At 39.1% G+C, this 21,924-nt stretch overlaps 1 protein-coding gene across 2 annotated transcripts; it reads right to left on the minus strand.

The window, feature by feature from the left end:
• Positions 1-76: 76 nt before the first annotated feature.
• On the minus strand, positions 77-20,109 carry TRAM1 (translocation associated membrane protein 1). 2 transcript variants are annotated; one of them, XM_066563853.1, is made up of 11 exons: positions 19,908-20,109; positions 16,976-17,039; positions 16,268-16,389; positions 15,949-16,065; positions 14,972-15,030; positions 14,498-14,582; positions 11,724-11,794; positions 11,530-11,634; positions 10,851-10,994; positions 9,804-9,964; positions 77-6,319 (listed from the first exon to the last, which is right to left on the minus strand). In XM_066563853.1, the coding sequence occupies exons 1-11, from the start codon at positions 20,028-20,030 to the stop codon at positions 6,246-6,248; spliced, it is 1,125 nt and encodes a 374-aa protein (XP_066419950.1). In that variant the 5' UTR covers positions 20,031-20,109; the 3' UTR covers positions 77-6,245. The 2 variants fall into 2 exon arrangements, with proteins under 2 accessions (XP_066419950.1, XP_066419959.1); XM_066563862.1 differs by lacking the exon at positions 19,908-20,109 and adding an exon at positions 19,023-19,253.
• Between the last annotated feature and the right edge of the window lie 1,815 nt (positions 20,110-21,924).

The following is a 21,924-nucleotide window of genomic DNA, read 5'->3' on the forward strand; positions in this document are numbered from 1 at the left end:
TGATGCTTCTGCACTGTAAGCAAGGCCAGGAGCAATTGACATGCTTCCATTTTTGTAACAGACTATTCAAGCACAGTTTTAATTCGATACTCTTTATTATGATATCCAGGAAAACAATAACAAGGTGATTGCTTATTACAGCTTCCAGGGACTGGGGCTCCAGACCTCCTTGTCCTGGGTACACACACGCGCACGCACACACACGCACGAAAGACAACCCTTGCCACAAGAACTTACAATCTACATAAACAAAACAAAGATAATGATTAATCGAGAAACAAAGAGGAGGAATCACCTGCGTGAGAACATGAGTTAAGTTTTGGCTTGGTTTCTAGTCCGGAGTTCAAGAGTTGAAATTCCTACCCTGTTACAGTATTCTTATTACCATGGGCTGAATACTTATCTGTTGATTACAGTGCAAGATACAGTCTTCAACATTTAAAAACAAATATAAGGAGACACAAAGCTCTAGACCATAATTTTTCATGTGGTATACAGCAAAACTGCAGTCTAGAGATTCAGAGATCTTAAGTGCCCGGTTTCCTAAATGAGAAAGGCAGTGAGAGTAAACTGCAATAAGCAAAGCAAAACCATCCAGGAATATCAACTTCTGTTAAACCAGACTGACTAACATATTCTTTTTTCAATTCAGTATATCAAATTGCCTAATGCTCTTGTGTGTGGCATGAAGAAGTAACAACTGTGTCGTGCTGAATGATAATGCCTGACCTTTAATGTTAACCACAATAAACACAGACGAAGAATGAATACTGAAACACTACTGAATTATAAAGCTACACTTTAGCTGCTCTGATTCTGCAAAAAGTTTCAAACACAAAAAGAAGAAAAAGGAGTTGTCATTTCTGGCACTCACATCATAGACTTGCCATCCTTGAGCTGGATAAAACTAAAGTATCTGCAGAAACCTAAAATAAAAGTGACAGGACACATAGAAAGAGATCAAGAGCAAGTGCATTGGATTCAAAACTAGGCCGTACGCTTTTTTTTTTAACCAGAAATAAAAGTTGTTGCCTTTTGAATTGGCAACATCAAAAGAGCTTCTCTAAAAAGCAGAAAGCAGTCAGCCTACTGCTGCTGCAGCCCAGCACTCCTTACACATTGCTCACCAAAGGGAATGGACAGGGGCAGATGCCAACAGCAGTCCCATTTCACTCACAACAGCACTTGCTATGTGGATGTGAGCTATATCCAAGTTGTATTGCAATTTATTCATCCTAAAGAGTTTCAGTTCCCATTAAGGAGGTTCTGATGACACTCAACATATTGATGTGCATGTTTCTTTTGCACGTCTGATCCAGAAACACACCAGCACTGATCCTATTTTAGCTCTGAAGAGCAAAATTCCTTATTGTGTACAGATTTAGGGTTATCAGATCCAAACTGAGTAGTTCAGGGAGCAGTGTGAAGGGGGGGTACTCACCAGACATCCACCACAACAACTTACAGTATATAAAACAACCCCACCGACAAACCTACAAGCATGGGCTAATCCAGTGCTCTAAAGATAATCCACAGCTCTCAATGTAAGAAATTCAAATATGATGAACAGATGATAATTGACGTCAGTCCTTTCAAGTCTTTTTCTTTTTAAAGGATTTTCTAAATATTCTCCAAGCTTTCATTTTGTAGGACATTCTTATACCCTGCACCAGAAATAACCTAAATATTTGCATAACAAGATTCAGGCATTAAACCACAGCCCCCCCTCCAGATACCATCTCTGTATGCAGGCTCCCACAGGCCTGTAAATGTTACAAACATCACCACTGTCTCTACTTTGTGTTCAAGTCCCTTCAATACTGACATTTTCCAGACAGAACAATTAGGACAGCGATGATCACCACTGCACAGGGAGCCTATTGAAACTGCCAATCTCCAACATTTACAACACAGGCCCAAAGGGCTGAGTCACAAATGGAACCAAACCCAAGTATGACCTAGGAATCAGCTGGTGAACTTCCTGAAAACAGGAAAACAAACTAAGAGAAACCAAACAGTCTTCCCCTCCCTGTACCAAGACTCGCATACAGTGCAATTCTTGCAAAGCTCTCTGGAAAACCTCCTCCAGTACATAAAGGGTTGATGTAGGAAAAAAAATCTCACACCAAAAAAGAAAAAAAACAACCCATAATTTCCTGGCTGTTAAGGAAAGCAATATTGTTTGTTTGATCCAGGACAATCTACAATTTCAAAATCCCTATTTCTACTCTGCCAGTATCCACTTGCACTGCTTGGAAACCCTGATGACAGATAAAAGGTATCTCAGTACAGTAAACCACAATGAGTATTTCCCCTTCCCCCACAAGATCTGAAAAAAATCCATTAATACTTCATGGATTTGGTATGTAGGAACTACCAGAGAGGCCAGGTCCCTTCTGTACTGGTGACTGGAAGCCTTTAAAAATCTCCTACACTGCAATCTAGTGCAATTTTTAAGCAACATGCTGTTGAAAGGGAGAGATGCTTTAGAACCTGATTGATCTTTACCCTGCAACTTTTCTTCTTGCTTATACATAATTACTTGTAGTACTCTGGGGTTACTATCAGGCAACTAACCAAATGGAAAAAACCCAAACATGCTTGTTTTCGGGTGCACCAGCTCCCTGGTCTAGCTCACCATGCAACCAGAAAGGCTTGTGCTAGCTAAGGCAAGGGACAGAACAACAATTCTGGTAGAACCTATATTACTTTCAGGCTAGCATGGTTATAGAAATTCTCCCTTCCATTTCATATCAAGTTTTGCCCCCAGTAAAATCAACTCAGGTGCAGTCAGTCAGAAATCTTCAAAGAACAAAGGACTGCAGATATGTATTGACCCTTTTTACAGAAGTCCAATTACCTATACCCAAGGACCACACTGCTTTTTATGATTCTGGGTACTATAACTCCATAAACACAACTAAAATTTTCAAAGAAAAAGAGTATTTAGAAAAAATACCAAATTCTTACAGATAACTGCTGATTTTCTAAATGCATTATCCCAACATACATAATTTACCTGTAGCATAACCTAAACTTAGAAGAAATAGCCTATGCATTTTCTCTGCTCAGCAAATTCCTTAACCATTCCTAAGTTTGGGCATGGGATCACCAGAAAAACAGTATTTCCAAAGAGTAATTTCACATTCATGAATGATTCACACAGGAGAAATAAGTCTTTGCAACCAGCAAAGGAGAAAGTGCCCAGATGAAAACTAAAACTCTGAAAATTAATTTCAGCTGCTCTGCATTCCTTGTTTGTACTTTGAAATTAAATATAACCACTTTAAAAGTAAAATGATGGTTTTGAGAGAATATTCTGGCACATAAAACAAACACACATTTGGAGCTCAAAAAAAGGCTTGAAATCATCTGTTGTTAAAATTTGAAAAGTTTTGACAAGATGGGGCAAAGAGAAGGAGGTTGAAGAAAAAAAACCAAACCAAACAAACCCTATCCACTGTCTGTGTAATTATTCACTTCAAATCCATCTAAATGGACAAAGCTTTCTCTTTGTGGGACCTGGTAATTGATGAGGATAAATTAACTACTGCCTATTTTATTTGGCGTAGGATATAATAATGAACTCCTCAGTCATTTCCATTTCTAATTTTCTTGATGCCATAATTAAGAAAACATGATTAGACAACTAATATTCTTCCATCTTACTGAAACCCAGATTACAAGCAAAGAGCCAAAACTGCAATAACATTTGAAAACCAATTTTAAGCAATTCAAAAGAAGTTATCCAGCCAAACAATACTCTAATGCTAAAACAAATAATAGCAAATTAGAAGTCTCAATATCTTCTAAGTTTGAGTGTTTCTATCCCAAGGCAGATAATTAAACACTACTGGTCTTGCCTCATCAAACATGATAAATATGTATTTTTAGTTATGAGAGAAGAGACAGAAAATACTGGCTTCCCATACTCTAACCAATTTCTAGAACACCTGTTGTTACTTTCTATTACTTGGCAGATACCAACAACTCCTATAAGGCAATGATGAATATTAAGCCATTGTGGAAACAAAAGTGCTTCTGTAAATGTCCAAAGGACAAGAATGTTCGTCCATAAGGCCAAAAGGAGACAAAAAGCAACGTCAGTATTAACAGTCAAGAATACTTCTGAAGTTTTTGGAAATTAACCTGAAGTTTACATTTCAAGACTACTGTGTCAAAGAATGAGGTTAACAAGAAATAGTTTGCCTTAGGGAAACAACTATTACAACCCTCAGACTCCTATAAGTCTTGAAGATCTCAAGAAGTACCTTAAATGACTGCTTCATAATTTGTTCCTCCACCCTTTATGATTCTTTCAGCCCCAGTACAACCAGATATCACAAGCAAACTGATGTAGAGTCCAAGCACCAGACTAGACACTTAAAATTTACCCCCTTTGGCTTAAGGTACAAGTTGAGAGCAAGGCACACAGAATCTTTGAAGGTTCTTCTGGGAACATCAGACACAAAACATGATTTTGAACAACAAGTATATAATGTACACGAGTCTCAAAATTTCCGAGTTCCAGTTTTCCAGTTTTGTGGTCAGGTTGGACAGATTCACAGTTCTACATGGGGTGTCCCAGGACATGGGATACCTACTTCTACTGAAGCAGACTGGGCATACTAGAGGGCACCCTGCCCCAGAGCTCTCAAGCTAAGCAAGTACAAGTCTGCCAAGTCCACTTCAGGAGCTGTGAACCAAATACTCGGGAATTGTGGCTGTAATCAGCTGAAACATGTAATAAATTATACTGGAATAACTCTAAACAGCACTAAATAACTAAGAATGGATAGTTGCTTGTCGTGAGGATTTTGTACTAGAATGTTTATTCTGAATAGTAAGCAATTGAACTGTAAAAATACAGAATGAGAATGCAGATTTATCATTTTCTTGGGTATAGACTCCATTATAATAACAGTTTTTAATTAAAATTATTTTATTTATCAGCTTGATTGCTCATAATTACTCCTTAATCAATAAGCAGTTCAATACTTGGGTTAACTTGATAGACTAATTTAGCAACTTCTTCTTAGGACTGCAATAACTGTCTCACTCATTCTCAAGTGAAACAGGCTGAATTGCACCCATTACAAATGTGTACAGAGGAAACATTATCTGCATAATAAACTGGAAAACTAACTGGACAAGGTTTCACATTGAATACAATTATGAAAGATAATGGAAAAATTCTCAAATTTAGATTTTTCCAGTTGCAGCAGAGGTCACAATAAATCAGTTTTAAGAAGCTGTAGCTTTTAAATATTTTTTCATAAAAATATATATAGGAGAAATCAAACTATTTCCTAACAGAGGTGAAACAAAGCAAAGCAGTTAGAATAAAGGAATGTTTCTCATCACTTGATCCATTTATCTAATTCCCTCTTCATGGAGCATTGATTGCCTCCCAAAACAAACACAGCACATTGTAATAACCTCCACCCGTAAAATCAGACAGACAAGTTTTCAAAGAAGGTCCAACGCACACCAATTCTCCAAGATACATACACCTCAAAAGCACAGACAGAAGTGGATAGTGCTACTCAAATCAGCTCTTTCTATGGCCATACACAGTCCCTTCTAATTTTCAGGTGCTAAAAGCTATATCTCAAAAAGGTGTTGTGTTCCTTGTAAGAGATTTCTAACCAACAAACAATAAGACTCTGCAACGTTTCCAATTAGTTCAGTTTTGTTTTAATGATATGGGGCAATTCTTAGAGCAGACATTGTGCAGCTATAGTAACTACTAAATAAAGAAGTCTATTGGTGTGGTCTTGGAATCCCAAATTGAAATGTAAATTTGAGTCAAGGTAATTAGCTGAAAACCCAGAGTATCTGAATATGCATACAATGTTTTTACTTCAATTTTGCAATACTTTTTGAGGAACTTGGAAAAAGTGAAGTTGGTAGAACAGTATCACCAAGATTACAAAAACTGGAAGGAAATAATACACTGCAACAGTGATCCTCATTAAGTAAGTTATTTCATCACAGTAAATATTTAAAAAAGCATCAATGTGTTTTAAAAAGTGTTGAATCCTCCCCCCAAGTATCTGAAGAGAGATAAACTTTTTCCTTAGTCAAAATGGTTTTTTAAAAAAAGTTTCTCAAAACAACAGCAATAATCAAAAAACATGAATTGTATTTTCTTTAATCCATAATATCTCTAGTGCTGAAGGGCCATCCATGTAAAAAGCAGATTCTTTGGGGACATTAGTCAATTAACTTAATAAAACCCAGTTTTACGAGGATTTATCCTTCCTGCTGCGAGGCGAGTCTGCTCCGTTTGAGGTCACTGTTCCATTTATTCCATTTTCTAGAAAAAAGGAAGAAAACACTTTTTAAATACAGTGGGACACTTTATATTTTATTACATTTTGTGGGTTCTACACACACAGCCTTTAACTTCTTTTCTGATGTACCTTCTTTGTTAAACCTCTTAATTATCATTCAGTGCGCAGCAGCATAATGAAGTTTTTACAAAGTGAAATATTTAAAGTTTACTACAATAAATTCCAGTTTCCTGATATGGCCAGACACTGAAATGTGTCCATTATATACATCTAGACTGAAAATCAACACCAGTTATGATATTTTAGAAGACATTCTGTGAAGAAGTAAAGTACACCTTGAAGATGAGATGAGATGGTTCTATGAAATTTTGGAGGCAGACTATATACAGAGTTCTCTGCCACAGGTCTTAGTTATTTACCTCACCTATGTCATAATTCTTGTTAAAATTACACTCCTTTGCTTACCTTTACAAGCATTTGATACATAGAGGAAATCTTCTATACACATATATTCTCACAATTTTTAAAGCACATTGACATATATAACTCATTTACATTATGATGAAGATATTTACATAGATAAGACAGAAGTAAAACACTAGTTCAGATTTGCAATGAGTATGTGTAGGTGGAAAGAGCTCAAGATCAGGCACCTAGGTACTTGAGATCATAGTTTGTGCTTACATTTAGGAGTTTACTATTTCTTATTTATGTTATAGTCTCATAGGTAGTGAGTTTTTAGTTTTTTACTAATAAGGTATAAAATGGTTAACAATTTTTTGTTATAAGGTTTTTTAAGGTTAAACTATTTCATTAAGAAATTATACAAATTATTTTTGCTTTTAATCTAATAGCTAATTACTTGAAGTCTGAAATGCAGACTTTTTTGTCTAATTACAAAATACTATTTAAAATTAAGAAGAAGAAGGAGGAGGAAGAAGAAGGTAAAGAAGGTGGACTAGTTTTTGCTTTAAAACTTCTATCTTGTTCTATACATATTATTATATTTTAAAACTTCAAATTCTCTGTTTTAAAACTTCAAAATATCACCTTGTGATATTACACACTTCTAATTAACTACACAGTAATCCTAGTGTTATCAATTAATTTTGGAAGCCTTCTCCACAGCTTCAGGTCAAATGTAGTGCTCTCCTGGGAGTTAAGAGTGTGCCAGCACAGAAAATCTAAAATCCTCAGCATTCACAACTCCAACAGCCCCTTAATTCAGTTTCACCTCAACCAAGGAAACAGACGTTACCTGACAGTAACTATATTTATAAAACAGATTTAAAGAGCACAGTGCATAGCCAGCTACAATGCCTGCAGCCTAACATCTCTGCTCTGATCCAGATAATTCTGACTTCAAGCAACAGCTGCTGTTTTTTTGGGTGCTTTTAAACAATTATTTAATATATATATTTATATATCTTTACAAAGGACTGGTTAAACTTGTTTTTTCCATCCACAGATGTGCTGAAGGTCACTAGAGTGTGGACAGTCTACAAAAAACAACTGTTGGCCTCCCTCTTTCTCCCATGACACCTAAATGCTCCCATTTATGCAAACAAGCAACAAAAAAACCCCAAAACAAGATGAGCAGGAGACCAGACACAGACCCAAAGAGTCAAAGTCTGTTTGAGCACATATCTGGCTGAAACGACACCACCATTTTAAGCCCACATAATGTGGTCTTTGGATATTTCTGAAAATGTTTGAATTGTTTTTAAATAAAGAAACTTACAAACAATTAATTAGACCCAAGCCAGCTAACTGAAATCATATTTTCTTAAACAGTTTAGGTAAAACAAAGAACATGAATCAGCACATGGCTATATATCCCACCTACATCACCAGCAGGATTTTTTATTGTCATTTCTTGCTTTTGGCATAGACTAAAAGTAACACATTTTATTGTGCCCTGGCTCTCAAAAAACATTCAACCATACACACACACATAAAAAAAAAAGTGTTTTAAAGAGTTCAATTGCATATATTACTCCTTCAAAATCACTGCTTTGCTGCATCCTATACAAGTGTTCTGAACAGACAACATAACAGGAGTATTCAAAACAAAAGAATTTGAATGAACTGAGTTCTTTTATGTTAATTTAAAATAAGGAATACAATCAAGACAGACATAGTTCAATTATTTTGTGAATCAACTGACTTTTTCATTATTTGTTTACCACTTGCAAGTCTCCATTGAAGTAGGGTAAAACGCAGCAGATTCACTAAACTACATGAATTAAATAGATTAGGAGATTTTAAAAAGCTTTTTTTTAAAAAGCTCCTAACCGAGGCATATATTTTAAATTTATTTGAAATAAAATACTTAAATAAAAAAAAATCTCCATATTGAGAAGGCCATGACCATAAAGCTCTGATTAAACAGGACACTTACATAGGAAACTACCTTCACTCAATTAAAAAAAAAATTCCAACTGAATTTTCAGATGAAAAAAAAGCCCTGACACCATGGAAAAGCCAAGTTGTGATAATTGCAAATCATTCTAAAGGGAATGCAGTAGTACTCTAAAACACATGATTTTAATAAAAATAGAAACTCGGGAGAAATAAAAAAAATTCTTTTCCCTCACTACAAATCTCAGTACTCACTGCAAATGGTCTTGACACACACTACTTTCAACATATCAAAAAGTGGAACAGGTTGGTAACACAAAGATTGGGAGCAAAGGAACATGCTGAAGAAAGCTTTTGAAACAACTTCTGCCATTTCAAAAGGGTGCAGAAGTTATTCAAACTAGCAGTTAAATACATAGGGAGGAGTTGAACTGTTGGTGCAACAGATATACTGAAGTACAGAGATTTACAATTTTTTTTTAAAAGAGCACATAATTTTTTCTTGGAGGAAAGAGCATTCTCTTCATCTTTCATACCCTTTCCACAAAAAAGGTGTGACATAATAAAGGTCAAGCCTGGACTCTTTAGTTCATTTTCAAATGCTTCGACACAGGTTTAGAGTAGTAAGGTGTTATTATCTTTCCTTAAAAAATTACCAATTTCTCTTTTTTGTAAAAACAGTTCAACACAAGACTTTTTACTGGGTGGATCATCAAACTCTCTCTTTGCTCTAAACCTTCAGAATTTTGGGGCAATGAAAAAGAAGCTTGAAATCCACAGCAAGAAAATTTTACAAATGAATGTCTAAGAGAAGAGATCTAAAATTGCATCTGTCCCCTTTATGTAAGAGAACAAAACACAAGCACGACACATTTTGTTCAAATCATGAAATTAAAGAGAAGAAAAAATATCATGCTGCATTAACGAAAAACACCCCAGTAATTCCTTTATTTGGGCAGTTAGAAAACCCAACAATATATAGTGTTTTTTCTTAAAAAAAAAGATTTATTCTTCCCACAGTACTATTCCCCAGTACTGCTTCTCTAGGTGAGTCATTTCATTCACAAGTTAAACACAAAATGCTTCTTTAGCGACCTAAAGTTGGTTTGGAGAAGTCAAGGGAACAGAAAAATTGAAACTACAAACCTCTTTCTTTTCTGGAGGTCTTTCCTTTAGCTGATACAAACTTCTTTTTCACTGACTGAGGCTGAGAAGAAGAATGCTCTCTCCACCTCCGAAGCTGGAAATTAATGAACTTCCACATCATAAATGCTTGGGTCATGCAGATGGAGGCCAGCACACTGATTCTAGAAACAAATAATAGGTAAAGTTTCATCTGTAAGTTTGCCTCATTATTCAAAGAGAAAAGCAAAGTAGAACACCTCAGGATTTTGGGCAGCTTCCACCCCCTCCTCCTGGTAACCTCCATTTTCTAAGGCAAGAGTTGAGTTCACTTGCATAGGATGACACTGGGCTTAAGCACAGATGAGCAAAACTAGATATAGAGTGGTGGTGAAATCTTTGCCCATCAAAACTGGCAAGTACTGGGTTTCTTTCCTGCTTTCTTTCTCAGAATTACTCTCAGGGCACCAGGTAGTAACAGCTGAAAATGGCTCAAGAGTGTCTTGCAGCTCAGAGTATCAATTTTGCAAGGTAATACTGACATTGTCAAAGTTTCAATAAATTCTTTTTCTGCATTTATAAGAAGGCCAGGCAGTTGGATCATGCAGCAGCAATAGGGGCCATAAAAAAGGCAGAGAAAGAGGCAGTAATCTTCAAATGAGACCAAAGCTGCTCTGGGCACAAACACCTTGACCTCTAAGATATACTGACAGGAATTGTATTTAGAATTCAACTTACTAACTTTAAAACATTTGAAAGTAATGTCTGTAATTGGATATTCCTATTAATTCTGCTGGTTTGATTTTTTTTTTGGTTGCTTGGGGATTTTTTAACAAAGACAAGAAGAGTAACCAGTTACAGATTTCTTAGCTATAGACTAAATACTAAATTCAGTCAATTCATTTCACTGTGCCTTACAAGTTTCTTACATGAGCTATTCCTACTGATCCCATTGGCTGCATGAAAACACTCAATCATTCAGAATTACTGGCATTAGTACCATACCACTTACACTGTGTATTTAACACGGTTTACAGCACATGCTTAAGAACTGTTGCCGGTTTACTGTACCTAACAGCCAGGATATTAAAGTTCCCAGTACTGAAATTCAGCTGCTGATCTTCTGCTCTTGCCAGTCCAAAGCCAAAAGTGAGGACTGAGAGAATCAAGGTGAGAAGCCTTCCCAAAACAAAAAGAACTGCCCACAGTGAAAATCTAGAAATAAAAACACCACAAACACTAAATCAATTTTCCATTCAAAACACATGCACTAAAAATCCAAATGCTTACCTTTCACCATGCAAATTTGTTTGAAATCTAAGAACTTACCTAAATACATTATTTTGCACCTATCTTAAATGCATCTTGTATTATGTTATGAGAACTGATTTCAACTCAATGGAAAGTGCTTTCCAGCACAATTAGAACAAAAGCACATTTTTAGTTCTTACAGAGCTGGCTATATTAGCAATCTATCCTGTTTCTTTCTCTACAAAACTTAAAAAAACCCCCACATTAGTATACATTGAGAGATTTTTATTTCATTTAGTACTGCTACTAATATTTACTTAAATAGGCTAAAACAAGGTAGAAATTATAGTGATGGTTTAGAAATATAAGTACTAGCACTAGTCTGGACAACTGTTGTTGCTTAAGAAACAGTTTGAACTCCCTTTTGGTTTCTGGTTAGTTAAATGCAAAAGGCTCTAAGACAGAAATCACAAGCATTTTAAAGATAAAGACTATTTACCCTTTCTGGTATTTTTCATCACTGAAGTAGAAAAGACGGGATATGTGGAAAAGAAATTCAACGAAGTAATGCAATACCAGAAGAACAAGTCCAAGGTGGGTCAGACTATCAAAACAAATAAAACAAACATTCAGACCTTTTGTTAGATATTTAAGGCAAAGAATGGAGTCAGCAAAAGTTTACAATTGACTTACTTCAGGAGATAGGCTCCAGCAATATGAAAGAGGTAAAGTCCAATGTAGACAATCTGGCGAAAGATATCTTCCTATTTGGAAGAAAAAAGTGACCAGGTGTTATACACAATGTTACACAGTACTGAACTGTGTTATCTGTTATTACAAACTATTCCCTAGTCTTGTATCAGGTGTATCAGCTACCTTAACATGGCCTGGTTTGGCACTGCATCACTCAGCCTGGATCATCTAATTCCACACATAACTTAGTGCTCACTTACCAGTCATATTCAGTGTCCTACATATGCTACTGTGAGAAAAGGCATCAAACATGGAAAGATGCTTTTAAAAAGGATCCACTTTTATTTGTTGTGACCACTGTGAATATATACAAGTTATTACATTTCTTATTTTGCATGTATTACTGTACATGAGATCCTACAGTTCCACATGTTTGCTGCCCAGCAAATTGTCGGATTGCTACAGAATAAAATAACAGTCTACAATTCAAAATAAAAGGTTTTCCAAGTGTTGACATCAATTTTAAAAATTCAAGGCCATCCAAAATTCTGGCACACTGTTTCTGGCAAATACAGAGAATATTGTTATTAACCAGTCATGCTAAAGCACATGGTCCCACTTAAAGTCAGGCTTTAGTGAGCCCTCTTGAACTGAACACTTCATGGAGATGAAATAATAAAGAGGAAGGCACAGAGCACATGGAAAGCAGATTGTGCCATCTATGAACAGAGGGACCACTGAACTATGCCAGATCACAATAAAAAATCTCTTTTGGAGTGGTAGCAGAGTACATTCAGTTGTGCTTAAGAAAGTCCTATTTGGAGAGATTCTCTAAATTTCAAGCAAGGATCTTTAGCTTTATCTTGTAAAAAGGGCCTAAAATTTTAATCTTACAAGACCTATACTATGTTATTCAATACTCAGTATCACATCCAACAAACCCACAGAATCAAACAATTATGACAACCGCAAACATCACACTCATAATACACAGAGAGCAAGAAAACAGGTGGAGAAAGACCTACCCTAAATTATCTCAAAGAAAGTGAAAAATTGGTTATTTCAGATAAAGACACAGTAAGTACAAATGGTCAGTTTCTCCAAGCACAACCAGGACCAGCCTACAACACTTTAACTTTAGAACTGAGATAACATTTAAACAGCCCATGCTGCCTGCTTAGACAAACTGTCAGAGACTGCAGGCCTTGTGGAAGAATGCACAAGGTATACATGACTATAGAGGAACCAGAGCTGATAAGTTATTTTCTTGTTTATGTCAGCAAGACAGATAACTAGACCTGAGTAAAAGCAGCCAGTTTTTTCAAGAGAAGGAATAAGGTAAGTAAGCCAAGATAGCAGAGGTTAAGATATGGTTGAAGAAATACCAACTATGCTAAAGCAAATGAACTATCACTCTTTAAACTTAATGCAAAAGTCAGAGGACACAATTTCAAGCAGTGACCAAGTAAAACACTACTATTCAACACACAGCACTTAGGCCACTTATGACAGCTTTCTTGAAGTTATTTTAAGAAAGATCTCCACACTTGGCTGTGAAGTCAAATTTGGAAGGTATCACTATCACAATAAGAGAACATCAGCTGCAGTGCATCTGCAAAACAGTACTCATACTGCATATGAGCAGCCTAAAACCAGTGCATTTTGTTACTGTTTTACTTAGCCTCTTCTAGGCTCCTGTACAAAAAGATCTGTAGTTATGTAACACCTATGTTCCATTTTCTTGAATGAAGCAGAACTGGCAACAGAGATGCAGCCTGCTCACAGGGCAACAACAGTCAGAGAATGGCTTGGGCTCAAAGATACCTTTGTAGATCACCTAGACCAACCTCTTACCATGGACAGGGGCATCTGTCACTTGACCAGGCTGATCAAAGCCCCATCCAGTCTGACCTTGAACACTTCAAATGAAAGCAAATTCACAACTTCTCTGCATTGTTGAGAAGTGTCATTGTTGGGCATTGTGTTCCAGTGTCTCACCATCTTCATCACAAGGAATTTCTTCAAATCTACTCTAAACCTACTCTTTCAAAATGATTGTTCCTTGTCATTACAGACCCCAATAAAAAGTCTCTCTCCATCTTTCTTATAAGCCCCTATCAAAGAGTGAGAGGCCACAATAACTTCTCCCTGGAGCCTTCTCTTCTCCAGGTTGAACAACCCCAGCTCTCTCAGCCTGCCTTCATAGAAGGGGTGCTCCAGCCCTCTGCTCATCTTCATGGCCCTCCTCTGGACCTGCTCAAACTGATCCATACCTTTCTTGGGCTGGGGACCCCAGAGCTGGATGCAGCACTCCAGGGGGAGTCTCACCTTCCCTCAACCAGCTGGCTGCTGCTTGTTATGCAGCCCAGGTGTTTTTATGGGGTGCAAAGTACATTGCCGGCTCATGTCCCATTTTCATCCACCCATTTAAATGCTATTTAAATAAAATCCCAGACTTTCATACTCCTTTGATGTATAGAATTATTCACAGTTTATATTCTACACCTATATCATGATTCATGAAGCAGCTGTGATTTCAGCGAGCCTATTCAGACTATCAATTCTGAGAAACAAAGGGAAAAAAACCCCAAGAGTTGAAAAGAAAATAACACAATATCACTTGCTTGAGGGAAAACTCTTTCAGTGGATGAGAAACACCAGTAATTTTTATTTACACAACAGATATTTAGCAATTTTACTGCAATTAGAATTTAACTGTAAAGAAAAAAAGCCACCTTGCTCTGGAGTTCCTCCCATTTACGTTTTGAACTTACTTTTTTAGTTTTCTGAAAGTAGAGTTCTGGAAAAGCATGAAACCAGTATGCTAACTGTAAGATGTAGAAAAACTTCATTTGAAACCTGTACAATACAGCAAGAATTGAAGAATATTATTTATTATGAATGAACTTAAAAACATTTCAGAAGCTTCTAATGAACTCATTTTATCAGTCTCTTAAAAAGAGAAAAAATAGAGATCCTTCATGCCAGCCAAGTCTAAATATCTTTAATAATAAAACCACTCAGATGAAGCTTGCAAAAATGAATTCTTTAAGTAACAGCCTACATAAAAAGAACTTTGTATGCTACAAGTTGTCAAAGAATTGAGCCCACATACCTACAACCAAAACCACATTAGTGACTAATATAATTTTACAAACTACTTATCCTACACAGATTGTACATGACACACCCTGGGCTTAAAACAGTCCCTCCTCTCCCCCAGCAATCCTTGAAGGAAGAGGCCTTACGGAATCAGAGTGTGCGGATAGTCCCTCCACAGAGAGGTTGGATCTGATATATAGTTCTCCTACAAAAAGAAAAGAACAAACAAAAAACCCCAATAAACACTCTAAGGTGTTACTTTCTACTCAGAAATAATCAAAAAATGCAAATCAAAGTTTGCATTTATGTATAAGCACAAGTGTACACACAAAAAAATACTCATATATACTCATATATACAAGTAAAAGCTGCAGATCCATAAATTTTCTTTTTAAAAAAATCCCCAAGAAATCACAAATAAACAAAACCCAACCAACCCAGAAAACAAATCCCCAAAACAAAAGACAGCTGCACTGGCTTAAGAAAGTAAAAAGCAACCAAACAAATCAAGTGATTATTCAAGACAGATTGTCCTTATGAGATGGAAGTTATTCCAGGATTACTAAAGCCACAAGTCTCAAGTCTTCTCTTGTAAACTGCTGACAAACTTTGAACTTAGGACTAAGACAAAGAAAGGTTTTCCAGGAGTTTTTATGTTAAAATAAAGAAAATAATATAAAAAGGCACAGCCTTCCCTTTCTATGAGCTAAGCTCATACACATCCAGCCACTAGCAAAGAGTATGTCACCTAAAAGCACACAGTGACCTGAGGTTACAACAATCTGTCATATACCCATTCTCTAGGCTCCAGAATGATATGTATGGTTCCTAAACATTTATTTTATATTAATAAAACAACATAAAAAGCTACAGAGAATTAAATAGCATAATAAAGTTAAATGGCTTTATCTTATTCAGTTTGACAGTAAATCTACTCAAGACTGAGCAACAGTAACACTACTGACTTTATACTCAGTTATGACTAAACTCACACAGAATCCTTAAACTTGTCCCACTTTTAAAACCAGCTAAAACTAGAAAAAGAAACCAAAATCATATTTATCATCAACATAAGTGAATTTTTTGAAATCTCATAATGAAACAGAAGAGAAAGCATACTTACAGAGACAAGAATACTCGTTCCCCAAACACAGGAGAAAAGGTAGAATGCACTAAGTTGCCCAGACTCATTGAACTTGCTATGCTTTGTTTTTGAAAAGTGCATTTTCCTGTTAATTTTCTGAAATGAAAGTCCACTGTTATTTATATGCTGCAGCACTTCATATTTATTTAGTAACTACATTAGAGTACCTTGAAGATTTAATGCATGTTTTTGCAGTTAAATTTTTTAATGCAGAAATTTACTTTAAAGTGAATAGTCTTAAAGTCTAATTAAAACCCAACAATTATCTTGATGAAAGGAATGAATATTTTGTACTTACATCCAGTACATACTCCTGAATTATAGCATGTATGATTATTGCTACAAGCATGTAAAAGAAAATTGTAGCCAAGTCTTTGATGCCATAGTAATAGAGAGAGATTGTTTCTGCAGATTGTTCTTCTAAAAGACAAAGAGAATTAACTGTTAGGCACCATACAGTTTAATGGTTCATAAGTTTATTTGTCAGAGTGAAGCCTTTCAGACAGAAGTAGCTTGTCATCAGCTGAACAAATAAAAGTCAAATTAAACTGCCACCATGAGCTAGGTCACTAAACTGTTTATAGTTATCTTCACCATCACATCACAAACTCAAGTTGACTCTGGAAAGATGCTATAAAACTAAAAACTTAAGTGCACTTAGGAAACTTAACCAAATATACTGAAAGTGGACAATAAAAATATGCTAAACCACCACCCCCTTTGACTATTAAAAATTATCACCTGCAAAGCAAGAGTAAAAATTCATGTGAACTTATCTACTAGTCAGATGGTGTTTCAGCACTAATGACAAATCCAGCAGAACAGAAACATTGTCTCTAACTTAATTAGTTAAAACAGTGTTTTAATACAAATAAAGTGAAACCCTTGAAAGCTGCTAATTATCTTTTGATATTGACAAGTTCCCTTCCTGACAAGTCTAGGAAGCAGGGCACACTGATAGTGTCTGATACACTGTCTCCTAACCAACCTCCTGCAAGATACATACCTGTGGCAGGAATGGTAACATTATACTGAAGTGTAACAAAAATGACGGCTGCTTTCGCTGTAATCTAAAAGAGAAAAAAACAAAAGTGCTGTAAATTTTTATGGAAATAAACTACATTAAACTGAAAACATTTGCCCATAGTTTTGGCACCCTTGCCCAGCACGTTTGTCTCCTCCCAAAAACCTGACTGACCTCCCATTATCTCACCACTGCACCTGACTTTCCAAGGGCAGCACACATGGCGTGGTCTCTATGGGTTTGTTTACAGAATGCTCAACCTGCCAAATGTAAGAGCCTTGAAAATGTTACTTACATACAGCCTCTCCTACAACACTAAAGCGAAAACACATGCTACAATTCTGTCTTTAGTCCATACTGTATTATTACATTAACAGAATGTACAATATCATGGAGTTCCCTAGACCAAGATGCACTCAGCAGTGGCTGAGAATAAACTTTATTTAAAAGTACTTTTCTTATTTGACAAAATTCAGAAGTCAGTTATCATATTCATAAATCTCTGGGTGATCTGAAAAATGTGGACAGGGAAGGAAAAAAGGCATAAACAACAGAAAACAATTTCAGGCCAGTGGGATACCAACTCAGTACAATTACCATTCTTTTGACCCTGGGGATCCTTTGGCAAGAAGCATAAAACAAATTAAATTAAATTTTGCAGTAGTGGTACTACCCCTTTATGATGAGCTGTAAGAAAAACCAGAATGAATAAAAACAGTTTGAAGAGAAGATGTCCTAATGGCTTTCTTTGAGAAGTGGGGTGAGGATATTCTAAAATCCCCAATATATAAGATGGAGTATAAGTTCTTTTTTGACAAAAAGCAGAAACTTATTTTTTACTATAACACACCTTCATTGAATCCCAACATTAATCAACATGCTCTAAATGAGAGGGAAAAGTAACTGTGCTTCACCATAGTTCAGATAGATACCTTTGCAGATCACCTAGTAGATCTGATCTATCACACAGATCAGAGAGTTTCTCATTGCTGTAAAAACCCAGCATCTATGCGGTAATTAATAGGGCTGACAAAAAACCCAAGCTCCTTGAGTAATCCTGGAAGGATATACTGAGCTTCTGAAGATAATGACTAGGTTACTACTACTATTAATTATTCATAGGAAGTGAGATTTTCAAAACCATTGCTTTGTCAACAAGCCCTAGATTTTCTATGAAACCCTGAATACGTGGCAGACTGTTCAGACCATGTAACTTCAGGGAACCCAACTAGTTTGCTCAAATTAGTGAAGTTGCTTCGGGCTCCCTATTCATCAAGGGAGCCCTCAGAGGACAATTTGAAGCAGTACTCAATTCTGAACTGCCCTTTGAAGGCTCTATCAGCTATTCTCAATACTAGAATTGTACAAGTCAGGCAGTGTAAACACCTTACCATACCAACATTAACCACAGCAAGTGTTTTCCTGTACTGTATCAAAGCATTTAAAAAATTGCAACATACCACATCTGTACCAACAGTGACACATGGCCTTTTTACACTGGGTTAGAAAACACAGTGGGTTAAAAAATCCGGAAACAAAAGAATTCAGCACATTCAATCCCTCAAAACCTCTAACCCTACCAGTAATACTGTTAATACAGTAAGCCTGATGTAGGCATGAAAAGAAACAGTTTAGGTTTACCTCTTTAACTTCATTCCCCAGGAAATCACCATATAACAGTTGTCTTGGTGATTTTTGATAGCAAACCCAAAACCAACAGTGTAGCTGGTCTGCCTTGTTCTATCTATCTATCTATCTATCTATCTATCTATCTATCTATCTATCTATCTATCTATCTATCTATCTATCTTCTTCCTAAATCCACTGGTTTTTAGTGCTGAGCTGTACCAACAGCTGGATTAAACCATCCTGAAAACCATGACAGAAAGGTCTACGACCCTTAACAAATGTCTGAAATGTCTGAACAAATACCTAGAATACCAGAGACATTTAGTCAACACCATCTTAATTTGATGATCAGGGATCTGAGATCACTGATAACGTTTTGGCGGCCACACAGGTGAGTTACCTTTCCAGCGCCAAAAAGGCGCGGTTTGAAGCATCTGCATTCAACATGGGGGCCCGGAGAGCGGAGGGCCTGCAGCAGGGCCGGCTCTCAGGCCGGAGGGAGCGCTCCCCTCCGCCGCTGCCAAACCTCGGCGCATCTCCGAGGCGGGAGAACGGCGGGGGTGCCCAGCCCAGCCGCACGGCGCCCGGAGCGGCCTGGAGCCCCGGGATGCTCCGCGGGCAGGGGGACCGGAGCGGCGGCCCTAAGGACACGTCACCGCTGCTGTCCCTTCCCTCCCCGCCGCGCCGCCCGCCGGGAGCCGTAGTGCCGGCGGGGCCGCGCACACAAAGAGCGGGGGATCGGCTGTGGCGGCCGGGCCTCGCCCCCCGCCCCCTCCCCGCCGTGCCGCGCACTCCTCCCTCCCTCCCCGGCTGCCACGTAACCCCGCCGCCCGCAGGAACTCCGCCGCCGCGGCGGGCAGCGCGCCGCCCGCTCCCGGCCCCGCACGGCCTCCCGCCCGCGGCAGCGGGGGAGCGGGACCCGGGTCCTGGCGGTAGCCACGGCTGCGCCTGCCCAAGCCGAGGCGGGGAGAAGGGCGTTCCGCCCGGGGAAGCGGGGATGCGCCGCGGGGAGGGCGGGCGCCCGCGGTGGCTCTCGGGCGGTGCGGCGGGGCGGGGGTCGGCTCCTGTCCCCGCGTACAGCGGCTCGGGCGTGGGCCGGCGGGCAGGTGCGCCGGGGGCGGCGGCGCTGACCCGGAGCAGCCGCAGGGTTCCGCCGCAGCCCGCACAGCCTCGCCCGCTCCCGCGGCGCTCCCGCGCCCTCCCTCCCCTCCAGCACCGAGAGCCTCCGGTGGAGTGGGAGGAAGCGGGAAGAGGACCCCCGGCGGGGGCGTCGGTGCCGCCTCACCTCGAACATAAGCCCCAGCAGGAAGATCATGGCCATGCAGGACACGATGTCCGCATGGTTCTGCACGATGAATTCGTGGCTCAGCACAGGCGGGTTCTTGTTGCTCTTCTTGCGGATCGCCATGGCGGGCCGGGAGCTGGGCGCCGCCGCCGCCGCCTCCCCGCTGCCAGCACAGCTCCTCTGGCCGCGGCCAGGAAGAGGCGGAGGGGAGGAGGCGGCCGCGCAGCCGGGGAACGGCAGCGCCGCCGCTCCGCTTCCCCCGCCCCGCCGCCAGCAGCGCCCCTGCCGGCCGGCGGCGCCTCCGCCCGCGCTCCGCCCCCGGGGCGGCGGGGCCGGCGCCCGCCAATTCAAACCCGCCAACCCGCGGCGCGGCCGGGCCGGCGCTCGGCAGCACGGGCGAGCCGAGCCGAGCCGAGCCGTGTCGTAGCACCCGGGCAGCAGTGCTGGCAGATCTACTTTTCTATTTTAAGGCTGGCAGTGACGGCCGATACTTGCTGGCGGTAGCCCGAAGCCCGCGCTGTGCACCGGCCCAGCAAAAAAACCCAACCCAGTAAAAGAAGGGTCTTGTCAGGTCAAAACGATGAAGGAAGAGGTCTGAGAAATGAACGGTGATCCAGGCTGAATCAGAGGTCCTTCAACCCTCGCAACTTCGTGCTGTCTTTATTTTTTAAAGCTTCTGTTAGGCAGATAGTCCCAGCGGATCTATGGAAAAGAAATATAAAGAAACTGACTAATGTATAGCTGAAATTTAGTGTTGTCAGAATGGCTTTTGCTGCCGGCAGCTTATGAATGAATACAGGGCAAGAAATTAAGGCATAGCTATTTGGTATTGCTTTGCTTTGCCAGAATTGAGAGTGTGCACCAAATTAATTGTGTGACCCTTTTTAAAAAGGTTGATTTCTTCCCGTTGTATGGAGCAGTGACTCATGGAACAGATTCATCAGTGTAAGACCAGGTTTTCAACAATGAAACACCTTCATCAGCTGTGTAGATTAGATGCTCACAGATTTTCTATGAATTTATAATGAGACAGCTATATTTGGTGTCTGGAGATGATCTAGGACACTTAAAATACAGAAAAAGCTATAGAAAAATTTCCTTTCACAGCTGGATTTTTTTAAAGTTTAAACAGAAGGAGCATTCATATTTTAGTCTCAAGTTGTTTTGTATTCTAGAAATGCCTTAATCCCAAGTGTAAGAGTATTGTGCAAATGCAAAGTAAGTAGGACATGATTTCAACAATATCAATGTGAAAGTATATCCCTGACTGCATACAGTATAGTCATGGATCAGACATACTGTACCTGTGAAATACACTGGATTGGAATAAAAATTGGACTCCATTTTGCAATGGAAGTTTGCATCTATTTCCCACCTCAGGCTTAAAAGAAATCAGGTCATCTCATCTGCAAAGAACATAACAAACAGGACTTAAGTGGGACAAGACATGCTTTCCTCAAGCTTTAATCAGCAAGTGCCTGGCTAGATATCCAGTCATACAGGCCCTCAGTTTCAGCTTTGCTCTGTGTTTGTCCTGATGGTACACTCTAAATAGAAAACAAGGCAACCTGTTGCCTCACCTGAGGTTTCCACACCTTCCTTTTATCAGGAGTCTCCTTTTCTGCCACATGAAGTTTTGTATGGCACTTCAGGCAAAGTGGGATGGTCAGCCCTCAGTCTGCTGCTTGCCATGGATAGCTGGTCTGTTTGCCATGTTTCTTTCCAGACATCCATATTTTCCAACACTAGGCTCCAAACTAATCACATTATTTAGGAAGGAAGCCCTATACAATCTGAGTCAGAGGGAGTTTCTAGCATCTCATCACAGAAGCCACCATCATGTGCATATGTGTCCCAAAACCTTCCCAACCAAATCAAATACAGCGTTTCAGGTGGCAAGACTGTGGAGACTTCAGCAGTAAGCATATTATGACCTGCAATAACAAGATACAAACAGCTCCCTATTTGGGAACCCTTCCTGAATTTAACCATGCTTGGAGAGAGAACCAAGAACAAT

This window comes from Molothrus aeneus, chromosome 1 (genome assembly GCF_037042795.1).
Source record: "Molothrus aeneus isolate 106 chromosome 1, BPBGC_Maene_1.0, whole genome shotgun sequence".
In the NCBI taxonomy this organism is placed as follows: Eukaryota; Metazoa; Chordata; class Aves; order Passeriformes; family Icteridae; genus Molothrus; species Molothrus aeneus.